General features: G+C 38.2%; 2 protein-coding genes across 4 annotated transcripts in view; both read right to left on the reverse strand.

The window, feature by feature from the left end:
- Window positions 1-13774, reverse strand: part of LOC129266644 (uncharacterized) — a 37456-nt gene that overhangs the window by 14657 nt on the left and 9025 nt on the right. The gene's annotated exons all lie outside the window — the stretch shown is intronic.
- The window catches only part of LOC135155178 (uncharacterized), a 28326-nt gene that overhangs the window by 9076 nt on the left and 5476 nt on the right, over window positions 1-13774 (reverse strand). For 2 of the 3 annotated variants that reach the window (XM_064104017.1, XM_064104018.1), the window contains 4 exons: window positions 12095-12210; window positions 8500-8784; window positions 7693-7832; window positions 110-194 (listed from right to left, as the gene is read on the reverse strand). In XM_064104017.1, coding sequence (XP_063960087.1) covers window positions 110-194; window positions 7693-7832; window positions 8500-8784; window positions 12095-12210 — 626 coding nt within the window. The other variant, XM_064104016.1, reaches the window with a different exon arrangement.

Below are 13774 nucleotides of genomic sequence, written 5' to 3' on the forward strand. Positions count from 1 at the left end.
AAGTCAATGATGAACATGGCTTGTAAATGGGTGATCCTATCTTTAACAAGTAACAATGTTACACACAATTTATCTAGCCATGAACTAACATAATGAACTCAAAACTTACGTAAGCATCATGATCATCATTGTCCAACGCAGGAAACTGGGTAACAATGCATTTTGCCATTGCCAATTTTTGCTCTGTTTTAGGCCTTTAGAAAAATGAAAATTGAATGTTTAAGAATATTGTTTTAAAAGGCTATATATATTAGAGATTAAATGCAATTCTTTGCAGGGAATAAATTACCTAGTATCGCATCGCAATTTGCTTTGCTTTTTTGCAGGGCTGCTACACAAAATTTACTTTGTGTCACAATTTTTTTTCCATGGGATTGTACATAATTTGTTTTAAATATTTTCCCATCTCCAAAAATTTCTAATCAAATCTGGGAAGCAAAATTATTCCCTGCTTTGAATTGTAGTCTGATGAACTTCTGCTTCATTGGTGATCTGCTTTGAGAATATCCTTTATATAGCAAAATTTTGATCCACCCATTTTCTGATTTTAGTAATTCCAAACTCCCATCCTTTAATAAAGCAGACAAACAGTGCAAGGTGTATGTATCACACCAAACTATTTCCAAGCACCTGCATAATACACATGTAATGTCAGCTCATTGCATGTATTTGTTATGTAAATGTGATAAACAATTCAAAAGCTGTGTTTAAATATCAACACACAAGTTTCAATTATGCCATGAAAATGTAAAAAAATATAAATTTATGTGAAATTTGTTAGATAAGATTACATGTATACAATTTTTATACCAAGTGTCTGGTTATTTCTGGTATGCAATGCACCAGTTAAGTTGATAATTAACTTTTGTGTCATCTACAAGAGAAAGGGATTGCTTTTGAAATGGTATGTATGTGTCTGTGGTCAAACTTTTAATCCTTGACATCTATTTGATCACTGGAGTCAATTCCCAGGTAACAAGCCAACGTTGGCTCCACGTTGGAAACTTGAAAGTCGTTGGACGTTGGGAAAACTTGATGGATTAACGTTGAATCGACGTTGGAAACTAGTTTGATGGAAAGATGATGGACAATCAACAATGACACGACGTTGGCAACGTTGGAAACTTGTTAGTCGGAGAGTTGTTGGACAGTCGACAATGTCACAACGTTGGAAACACGTTTGATTGGATAGTTGTTGAACAGCCAGCAAAGGCACAACGTTGGCAACGTTGGAAACTAGTTCGCTGGAAAGTTGTTGAACAACCGACAATGGCACAACGTTGACAAAGTTGGAAACTAGTTTGTTGGAGATTTGTTGGACGGTCGACAATGGCACAACGTTGGAGACTAGTAAGTTGGAGAGTTGTTGGACAGTCGACAATGTCACAACGTTGGAGACACGTTTGATTGGATAGTTGTTGACAGCCAGCAAAGACACAACGTTGGCAACGTTGGAAACTATATTCGCTGGAAAGTTGTTGAACAATCAACAATGACACGACGTTGGCAACGTTGGAAACTTGTTAGTTGGAGAGTTGTTGGACAGTCGACAATGGCACAACGATGGAAATTAGTAGGTTGGAGATTAGTTGGATAGTCAACGATGACACAAGGTTGGCAACGTTGGAAACTAGTTCGATGGAAAGTTGTTGAACAACCAACTATGGCACAACGTTGTCAAAGCTAGAAACTAGTTCGATGGAGATTTGTTGGATAGTCGACGATGGCACAACGTTGGAAACTGGTAGATTGGAGATTAGTTAGATAGTATACAATGACACAACGTTGATAAAGCTGGAAACTAGTTAGATGGAAAGTTGTTGAACAACTGACACTGGCACAACGTTGGAAACTGGTAGATTGGAGATCAGTAGGATAGTCGACGATGACACAACGTTGGCAACGTTGGAAAGTTGTTGAACAACAGACAATGGCACAACATTGGAAACTAGTGTGTTGGAGATTTGTTGGACAGCCAACAACGTCACAACGTTGGAAACGCGTGTTTGATTGGATAGGTGTTGAACAGCCAACAAAGGCACAGCGTTGACTACGTCGGAAACTAGTTCGATGGAGAGTTGCTGAACAACCGACAAAGGAACAACGTTGGAAACTATTTTCTTGGAGATTTGTTGGACAGTCGACAATGGCACAACGTTGACAAAGTTGGAAACTAGTTTGATGGAGAGTTGTTGAACAACAGACAATGGCACAACGTGGACAGCGTAATTGGAATAGTTTATTGGACAGTTAACATTGACACAATGTTGGAAACTATAGTTTGTTGGATATTTGTTTGACAGTCAACATAATATCCCGGCATAATATACACAGTGTTGAGAACGTTAGAAACTGGTTCATTGGAGAATTGATAATTGATAAAGTTGGCGGAGTACAGCAAGTCTGCATATGCCGACTTAACCCAAGACAAGACAAGACTACTGGCATAATTTCCAATGGGGCCAAGGGGGGGGGGGGGTCGATCAAGTAAGTTTGCTTGTCTATCCATGTCACCCTTGGTATCCCCCAGCAATAAGGGGAAAAGAAATCGAGAGAGAAGAAAAATAATGGGAAGGGAAAGAGGAACTAAAACTAAGTCTAAGGGGAAAACAAAAATAAAGATGGGGTAGAATAGAGAGGCTGCATGCACCTGGGGATGCAAATGTGTCGATTAATATAGAAAATAAAGAAGAAAAACAAGAAAAAAAATGTAGTTCAAGACCAGAATTTCCAGAAACACCCTCGTCGATCCTTTGCAGCTGGCAAGGCCTTTCACAGTAAGTACGAGATATGTCATAGGCCTACCGTCACATAACTAGAAGAAATTGAAGAAGGAAATACAAGCATCAAATGTGCCTATTTAAAAATACCATACTATTCTGATGCGCAGAATTAGTCGCGACGTCGGACTCCTTCTGTCATGTCTGTGTAGTCTGCTTCCTTCAATTTTGAACTTGAAGAATCTGGCAGAATTTGGACTGGATAGTGGATATAGATAAGTAAATTCCAGAATATCTAGTGATCTGGAACAGTACTTATAAGCTGTATATTTAGGACCTACAATCTACAGTTGAATTTTCTTTGCACTTGCAGATAATCGGTAACTGCAACCATTGATCCCCTCCGAAAGATCCCGGAGTCAGCTTCTGTGTGCGTACAGTCCGACGCTAGTATATTCGTGTACTGTAAGTATAGTAAAGTAGTACTTAACACCAGTCACTGCACAGTATAACATACTAACTAACCTCGTAATTAGCTTGTGTGAGTGACTAATACTAACCTCGCAATACGTGTGAGTGGGAACGAGTATGCGATACCAATGGCAAGGCAACAGTCATTGGATGATTTTCAAAATTCAAGTACAGTGTTGAAATCTGGTGTTGGTGTAACCCACTCCTAGTACCAATGAGGTCCAAACATTAACATGTATGGACCTCATAGGCGACAATGCGTTAAAAACAGGTTAGAACTTCTAAATGTACTGTTTCCTGCACCCAAGTATGATATTACTCCCAAAATATGAGTTTTGTCCTCGTTTGTTTATCATTTATTAAAAGATTGCCCATTAAATATATTCCTATTCCTAATTTGAATTTAATAAAATAAGGGAAACTTACATTTGAGTCATTTTTCGATCTTTTTTTGGCAGTCAGTCCGGTCACCGTCGAGTGCGATCAAAGCGGTATGAAGCTGATTTTCAGATCACGTGATACGTGTGGTCATCCATTCCATTCCATTCCTTGTTTTTATTTGGCAATAAGTCATGATTGACTATTTTTGCCACTCACTGTATAAGGATTAGGGTAACAATTTTATTCATTATTATTATTTTAATTATTTCTATTTTTTCCTTTTTTTGATCACCTGATCAATCGACTATCCTTTTTTAAAGACCGCAACAATTATAAATTTTATTATAAAATATATATAGAATGAATAATTGCATGATATTATATATATTTCTACAATTAAAAATATTTTGTGATATGAATTTAATATTTGACGTAAAAATCGCTATTTAACAAAATATTTATTAAAAATAAAAAATCAAACAAAATAAAAACGCCTTGGACACAGTGCAAGAAACCTAACAATTTGGCCGCGTTCTTAACAACTATCGTAAGGGGCGCTCTATTTATAAATAAAGTTGCATATGTAGCTGTCTACCGCGACAGGAACAGCCGCAGAATTGAAGCCAGAAGCGTGGGAAATTGCCAGAAAATTCAAGAAAAGAACCGGTGAGTACCGATTTAACAGTACTAATTTATTAAGTAACATTTATTGAATCATTACAAGATTTATTTTTTAGTAAAACAAAGCTTAGTTCTAAGCTAGGGCGGCCCAAATGCGCGTGAGTGGAGTCCCAGTTTATTAGCACGGGTAAGTATTGGGGTGTCGCCTAGAGTGGTGTAACCCAGGCACCCAAGGGTTCATTACATGCCGCCGCGCACAGAAAAATCAAGCCATAGAAGTCGTGTGTTGTGGACCCAAGAAGTGAGATCCCAGCACGTGCGACCCACTAGTAAGAAATCCACTGCCAAACGCGGTTCGTGGTGCGAGGTTAGTATACTAATACTAACCTGGCAATACGTGTGAGTGTAACCCAGGGAGCTCCGGCCCGCTGCGCGGGCCGGAGCCCAGGGGCTTACCGTGTAATTCACCATACCCACGGTAGTAGCGTGAAGTATGGTCTAAATAATTATCCGAATAAATAGTTAAAACAGAAATTAAGCACTTACCACGATTATATGGATGAAGGTCTAACGAGTGGCAGCTTCCTGACATCGAGGCACAGACTGGAACCTAAAAAAACGAAAAGTTCTGTCGCGGTAGCTCTCCTCTTTCAGAATTCAAAACAAAATGGCCGATTGAGACCGAGACTAATAGCACTAGTGCATTAGTATACATCTCTATGATATAGACTTTGTCAAATTCGCGCATGCGCCCTACACCCTCGGTACCGGTCTCGAACGGCCATTTTGCTATGAATTCTGAAAGAAGGAGAGCTACCGCGACATAACTTTTTCGTTTTTTGAGGTTCCAGTCTGTGCCTCGATGTCAGGAAGCTGCCAATCGTTAGACCTTCATCCATATAATCGTGGTAAGTGCTTAATTTCTGTTTTAACTATTTATTCGGATAATTATTTAGACCATACTTCACGCTACTACCGTGGGTATGGTGAATTACACGGTAAGCCCCTGGGCTCCCTGGGTTAGTGTTGGTGTTGTGACAACACCGTACTTGAATCAGGCTGGTGTTAAGATTGACCTCGGAAAATATGGTGTATTTCCGGCAGTTTGTGTTGAAGGCTGGTGTTGATTGTCATCTGCTGAACCCAACACTGCACTGTGGCTGCATGGTGTTGATGATCTACAAGCAATTTCCCCATTCAGCAACACCGACGTACCCCAGGGATTGGGAGAATCGTGATTTAAAGTTCAGTGTTGGTGTTGATGAACTGTAGCTTAATTACGAACAGGGGGCGAACACGACGAACCATCTCCGTAAAATTATCTTTTACATTTAAGATGAGAGAGAATCATTAGAGTTTTAATACATTTCAATGAAAAATAATATTACGCTTGGTGTTGGAGCTCAGTTCAGCAGCCCTTTCACGCTCTCAACACCGTACACCGTACTTGAAATCACCCAAATGACTTGCTACCTGGCATTCCTGCCTTATTTATTATACGCTGCCTTGAATTGACTTGGTCGGTCCTGCCTGGCCTAGCCTGGACCGAGTGTTTTCCAACTGCAGTCAAACCTGTAGTTGCTATGTGAGGCATGCTACACTTGACGCTGAAATATCATTTAATAGTTATGGCACGAGCGAGACTAGGCCATGGCCATGCATATTGAGATATCAGTTGACTTCTATCTTAATCAAAAAGAGGCACTCTTTAGTTACAGTAGGCAGTAGCTACGTTACTCTGAGTGAGGCCAAGTTACGCGACCTCCTTTTTTGATTTTGTAAATACTGAGAGACTGCAATTACACATGTGAGTTTTTGTGATGATTACTGACGTTGCAATTGGCATTGCATACCGAGTCATTAAACAATTGTAGACAGAAACAGAGATTGCAACTCGCAAGAAAATGTAATACATCTTAATTCTTATTACATATGCATATATTTTTTTGGTATTAGTCTTTTTTGATAAAAAGAGGGTGTCAAAAAAGTTTGAATGCTACAAAGGCCTCAATAAATATCACACGTAATTATCTTGATTTCTCTTAATTATGTGAAGAGACTTGTAACAGAAAGAATGAAAAGAAATGAATAGCTGTAATAATAGTTGTAATGTTTTTTGATAGAATCATGAACAGATTACAGATGATGATGGCACAGTGTTGAAAACTGTTTGATGGAGATGGCGCATCGTTGGATTTGTTTAGAATTAGACCAACAAAGAATCAACGTTACAACAACATTTAACCGATATTAGACAAACATTGAATCAACGTTTTCGCCAACGTTGGACTAACATTGGACTAAAGTTGAATCAACTTTCCATCAACATTGGACCAACATTATACCAACGTTGGATCAACGTCACCCAACGTTGGACCAACATTGGACCAACGCTGCCATACCTGCCTCATCTGGACAATGATTATGCACTCATGAATATTCATTACATCAGTAAATGACCAAAATTTTAGGTAATATTGCTATAATAATTAGAGTATTTATGTTCATTCAATATTTCCACCATGAAAAGTTTCAGAAAAGTATGTGGCTCCATTACCATATCATATATAATCAAAACATATTATTCTAAGTGAAATATTCAAGGTTAAGTGTGGAAAATGATATTAACTGTATTCTGCCAAGTATAGCAAAGTTGCTCTATATATAGGAGTCAATGACAGGATACAGTGGATAGGTGTAGGATGATAGGAATAGGATATAGGATTAGGATGTAGGATTTTAGGACAGGATAAGACATATGATGATAAAGATGTGAGTGTAGAGTTGTAATGGTGGACTTCACCTTGAAACCAATTAATGTTTTGTTAATTACTGCCATACGTTGGAATAACGTTGGAGCAATGTTGGAGCAACGTTGTAACAATGTTGGAGCAATGTTGCCAGACAACGTTGGAGCATTGTTGCTGGACAGCGTTGAACCAACGTTGTAAACATAGTTGGACTGACGATGTATGCAAGTGCACGTCCATCGCTGCTTCAACGTTGCCCATCAACGTTGCAGCAACGCTGTTATTGATGACTCAGCCGACATTATACCAACGCTGGAGCATTGATGGTGGACAACGTTGAACTGACGTTGGAAATGTTGTTGGTCTGACGATGTATGGACGTGCACTTCTATCGATGATACAACGTTGCTTACTAACGTTGTAGCAATGTTGTATTTGACTATTTAGCCAACATTGGATCAACGTTGCCAGACAACGTTGAAACATTGTTGCTGGACAACGTTGAACTAACGTTGGAAATGTTGTTGGTCTGACGATGTATGCGCGTGCACTTCTATCGATGATGCAACGTTGGCCTGCCAACGTTGAGGCAACGTTGGGAAAAAATTTCCCAACGTTGATCCAACGTTGGTCCAACGCTGTATTGTTACCTGGGTTGGTAAGGCAAATAAGCAAATAAACTACCACATAGTATAGCACATCTAAATACGCTAGCATTTCCTTTTTCTGCTCATAGGATTTTAGCTTACCACTTTGTATATGTCTCTATCAGGTGTGAGACCAATGTGTTCACTATCAATTTTCGTGAATTGTAGCTGATGCACCCTTCCTCCATCTCCTTTATAAGCTCCTCCCCCTCTCTCCGTTTGGACAAGATGGCTCGTATGTCCTGCAGATCAGAAGTGATTACAAAGAAAGGTCATAAGTGGATGCTTTAAGTGATCCATGTATGTGCCGGGGCCTTCACATCTAGAATATGAGAGAGATACTATAGGAACAGGAACAAACAAGGAGCCTAGCTAGTACATTTTTTTTCTTCATTTTGCGCCAACAATCGTTAAATGTGGTACCATCATCCAAATCGATAGTTTCTGGGATTGTTTTCATACCTTTTTTTTAAATTAATTTCATATTTTTCTAAAAAACAGCCAATATGTGTCAAATAACTGCTTTACAAATCATGGGTTTTTTTGGTTTAAAAAAATGATTTTTGCCTTTACTGACAAATATTTTGAAAAATAGGAATTTAACTTAAAAAAAAAAAATATATACCCAAGAACTATCGATTTAGATGATGTTTACCCATTTTTTACCCAAAAGTATTTTTTCTAGGCTTGTTAAAAAAATTGGATAAATAACTTGCTGTTTTTGGTGAGTTTCTGAAAAGCAAGTTCTTAATCTAAAATCTGATGCTATAATTAGATTTCTTGTGAAATTTCCTTTTAAAAAGTGTCTACATTTATTCAGCATACATTATCAGTTTTCAAGTTACAATGAAAACAATTTTACAGAAGTCGCAAGGCTCTGACCTCCCTTAATGTTGATTAAAAACTTACATGAGCCATCTTGATCTTTTTAGCCTCGGGTGGTTTGATGATAGATGTTGATGAACTGCTTGGGATAGACACTGACGAGTTGCTGGTGTTTGGGATATCTTCTGGTGGTTTAGATGTTGATGATGAACTGCTTCGGATAGACGTTGAGGAGTTGCTGGTGCTTGGGATATCTTCTGGTGGTTTGATGATAGATGTTGATGAACCACTTGGGATAGACAGTGAGGAGTTGCTAGTACTTGGGATATCTTCAGAGAACGTGCAATCTTCAGAGATCAATGATGGTCCCTCAAGTAGTGAAGTGCAGAACAGATGGTTATTAATACAGTAAATCATTAAATTTGTTTTCACAATTCCCAAAACAGAGTGCTCAATGGATTCCCAGAGATAATTTATTCAAAATTCCAAAAGTTCCAATCAGCATTTAATCACTATACTACTTATAGTTTCATACAAGAGTTGTACTAAGATCAGGTAGAATCACTAAATCTTTACAAAACTCCCTAGCTGGTTTACAAGCTCTTTCAGGAGTTCCTGAGCTATTGAGCTACTCAAACATGAAGGTCTATGTACTCCTTTGGTTTTTTTTTTGGTCTGTTTGTTTTTATGTCAAAGCATCGACTTTTTTTCTTTAACTAAGAGTTTCTATTACATGTAAAACTTGAAAACTTATATACAGTATTAACATCCAAGTTTTTAGACCAAAAATTTGGATCCTGCATGTCCGTCAAAGTGTCAAGTTACATTGCTATGAACAGCAAGCAGTCATAAAGGAAGTGAGTTGTGAGTTGAAATTGTAACGAATTAATCAGATTTCTTCACATGCACAATGTGTATGCAGGTCAGAAACTCTACATGCAAACAAAAAATGTTATCTACATTGTGCATGTGTGCTGTGCACCCTCTACATGTGCATTGTATATCGAGCTCTGGCTCAAAATTAATGGTTTGTGACCTGCAGTAGATTGAAAATCCTGTTTTAGTAACTTAGCAAAATAAATCAATCTTTTTTGCGATTGAATTACTCACCTACAACATACATCTTGTGCTTATGTAATACAAGTCATCATCGTCATCATAGGATTTAGTAGCATGCAGGGGATTAGAGTCAATCAAATTCTCAACTTGAACCACAGTTATTTCCTTTGGCTCTTTAGGTTGTACCGCATAAGCATGGAAGTGTCTTTTAAATCCATATGTATGCCACAAATGGCACACAAGAAAAACTGTTGTACCAACTGCAAGCACTGTTCTCACATTTCCAAATTGGGCATCTCCATTGTCATTTTTGCTAACTGCCACCATCATATTTTCACGATACTCAGTACCATAAACCTTGCACCACTGTGCAACATATATATCATCATATAAAGGTATGCTACATGTCTGAGATATAATTTCAGCACCTTCCAATGATGCTAACATCACAGATAAACCAGGACCTGTTTCAACAGATTTCTGTGTCATTGTCTGATTGCTTAATACGTTATAGCAAAGCTGCATTTGGTTTCTGTAGGCTAGAGTTTTGGCAATATTTCTGAAATTGCACACAATGTGTGCCAAACGTTTAGAAAAGTTGTGCTTTCCTTCGAAACGCATCACCCAATAAATAATGAGAGGTCCAAGCAGCTGCATTGCTGAAGGGTAGTGGCTCATGAAGTGGTGTTTCGGCTTCAGATCACGATCAGGAAAGAGTTGCAAAAAGAGCATGTGGTGGTCTCTAATTAATTGTGCCAAGAACAAGGTATGTCTCTTGCTTATCTTAGATGAAAAAATGATATCCATACATTGTTTCAAAGCTACGATAAGTTCCCAGTGCTCATCATCTTCTTGAATAAGATCTGCAAGCATAACTCCAATATGACGGACAAGGCACCACATTTGTGCTGCATGCTGTCCTGCAGCACCATCAGGAAAACGAAGCTGATTGCTAGTGAAGGGGCAGGGTTTGTTACTTGCATCAGGTAGGCCGTAATTGAAACTCGTAATCCTGGCATTTAATGTTTCTAATGTAAAAGCTTGTTTTCTGATAAGTTCATGCAGCACCAATTTCACCTCCAAGGGGCACACTCCCTCTAGCATGTCATGCATGATGTCTGGTGCTCTGTTGTCTAGAGTATGAAAGTGTGTCAATTCATTCAAGATACATGGTGATTTTATACCAGTCTCTTGTAAGCTATTCCTATTAAGGTCCAGTTGATAATTCTCAGGTGTCCGCATTACTTCTTTTCTTTCAAGTAAAGCATGCTTTATGTCAGCACGTGGCATTCGGCAAGTTCTGCATGGAAAGTTTGCTGTGAAGCCCTCGCTGAAACCAAACAATGAGTGAATCCCTAGATTGTCTCCTACTACTTGTGCTATCCCAACCTTTACAACTCCATCAAGAGTGTCGGTATGAATGGCTATACCATCTGACTCAAGCACCTTCAGATCTTTCAGCAATTGTGACAAAATCACAGGATATCCATAAAGTTTTGCGTCACTTGAATTGAACAGCATCAACAAATATATGTTTGCTAAAGTTGACCGGTATTGAGGTGGTACACTAGCAATTTTGAAATACACTCCTGTCAGTTTGTGAGTCCCAGACTTAGGACTAAGAGGGTTGGTAACCTCGAAGTCATCTACATACAGAATTAGTTTGATTGTACGAGTGCTAGATAAAAACCTACTTTGCCTGCAGAAAAAACCATCTTGAAAATCATGCATCATACCATCTGTGCTTGGTACATAGCTTACAGCTAGTTTCATAAGATCTGTTTTTTCAAGCAATAAGGTTATTAGCTTTTTAATTGGAATGTACTGGCATGTGATAGTCTTCATAACCTGCTGCACATTGCCTGTTAAACGGTTATTACATGGATAATATGCAATACCTATTGTAGTTTGTTCAGGCTGAATAAAAGCTGCACTGTTCTTGAAGAATTTCTTCTGCTTGTATTGACTTTCCATGTTATCAAACGGGTGGGAAACCATATCTATATCCAATAGGAGACTTTGAAATTCATCATTTTCTTCAAGTCCAGTTTCTGCACCGAATTTTTGCACCTTATATTTTATATACATACACGTGTCTTTAACTAAAGAAGCTGACTTTTCTACAACTTCATTAACTGTGGTATGGACAATGCTACTGTTTGCTAGCAGACCCGCAACCAGCATGACAGCCCGTTCCTTAATTTCATCCTCACCAAAATAATCCCACATCTCAGCATCCCCTTCTGTTGGGTCAATGTCAACATCAATGTTTTCAGCAAAATCATTGCCTGCGTCAACATCTGCAGCATTATCAAAATTACCATGTGGACGTGGTGGGACATGGCCATGTGGTTCTCTAGTACAAGCATGACTCATCAAGTGGCGCTTGAACTGTTCCGTTCTGCCTGAGAATGTTCGTTGGCACCCTTCCTGCATACATACTATACTTTCTGTAAAAATACGGCCCTTAATAACACCATGTCGATTCTGTAAATGCCATAAAATTGCTTTACTGCCACCGTCTATAAGTTCACCACACTTGGGACAAGTACAATTATATTCCATTAGAATAGTGTTTCCGATATACTCCTTTACAGAGTAAAAGTCAAAATAAAAGTACCTTCAATTCCTTTATCCTTTGGAGCAGCTTTGATCTTGGACCAAGTGGCTTTATCAAATCCGCTAAAACAGCTTGATCATCAAGGAGAAGGAGGGTTTCTTGGTCAATCTCTTGTTCTGTTACAAATAAAACCATATGACCATATTCCGTGTTATTCATGATCCAGATTACAGGCATTGTGGGCATGTGTGTTTTTACCAGGTTTTCATGAGGGGTGTAATTAGAAAGAAAAAAAATTAGTGGTTCTTGAGTCGAAGTTCTCGCTTCGATCTCATGGAGCAGTAGTTGGGGAATCTTCATAATACATACAATGTAGCTGAATTTGGTAGAATTTAATTGGTATCAAATTCAAGAAACACTTTTGAAGTTTGAAACATAATATTTGCTGATGACCTACACAAATCTTGGAAAATTAGGAAGATTCAAAGTTCTTCACATGGCTTTCTAGTGCGCATGTAAGCAAAATCTTTCTGCAATATTAGCGTAAGTGATAATGGCGCAAAAAACCTGAGGCACACTATGTTTATCTCACACATATTAATGCATTGCATCTTCCCTTTTGTGTTCTAAGCATGCAAGGACCCAAATTCCCCAAAATGCCCTTTAATATTTGACCAACTGAAAATCATATGACACCCCTCCCCCATAAGTTTCTCCTTGCCCCTTCCCCTGTAAATAATGCACGCTCTTTACCGACCAAAATTTTCCTCTGTGTAATTTGATGGGAAACATATCGATTCTAATCGGATACTCTAATAGTCGCTACAGATAAACCATTTGCAATAGAAAGCTCAAACTTCTTGAGGATGTCAAACTTAGTATTATCTTTATTCTGGTATCCTTTGATAAGCAAAAAATTCAAAAAAATTTTGAAAGAATGAAAAGCACCCTCATGCTACATTTTAACCTATGATGGCGCATTTCACAAAAACGAAATGTCTGATTTTTACAGAACTTTCAAAATCTTGTATTTTGACTTCATTTGCATCTAATTTGACACCAAAGGTACAGAAATATTCACTGAAAATGAGTGAAATTAAGTAACTTTTTGCTCCTTCCCACAATTTCAATAGCTATGAGCTGACATAAGAGGGCATGGCGCACCTTTTTGGTAAACACATAGTCCAAAATTTTTCCATATTATATTGAGATAAGTCATTTCCCACAAAAAAAACACTGTTGTAAAAATTAAATTACCAAAAAAGTGTTTTTGACCCCTGTATAAAGCCCACTCCTACTTTTAATTCAAAACTATTTTGTACACATTTGTCATAGGTTCAACAACAAACATAAGGCGGGACAAAATTGTTCTGGTTACATACTGCCCAGAAAGTTGGGTAAGTCTGTCGGCAAAACATTTTATTTTGAACAACAATTTAAAGTTGATCGCTCATTATAAATATTCCAAGTAAAAATGAGTGCAAAATTTGGAAGCTTGACATCACACACCTTCAAGCTTGCTAACCCCCTACAAGCCAAACAGCTCCGTAGGTCAAAGCATGGCCAAACAAATCCATAGCCAGACAGGCTCACATTATAGATGGAATATTATTTTATTGTTGCTTGAGGAATTTCTCGAACGGATAAAAAAGTGTGTAAAGTGATTTGTTACTAACCATGAACGCCCAACGTTATTCTCGGACTTTGATTGAACGGCAGTAAATGTCTTGCGTGCTGCGT

This window comes from Lytechinus pictus, chromosome 8, assembly GCF_037042905.1.
Source record: "Lytechinus pictus isolate F3 Inbred chromosome 8, Lp3.0, whole genome shotgun sequence".
In the NCBI taxonomy this organism is placed as follows: Eukaryota; Metazoa; Echinodermata; class Echinoidea; order Temnopleuroida; family Toxopneustidae; genus Lytechinus; species Lytechinus pictus.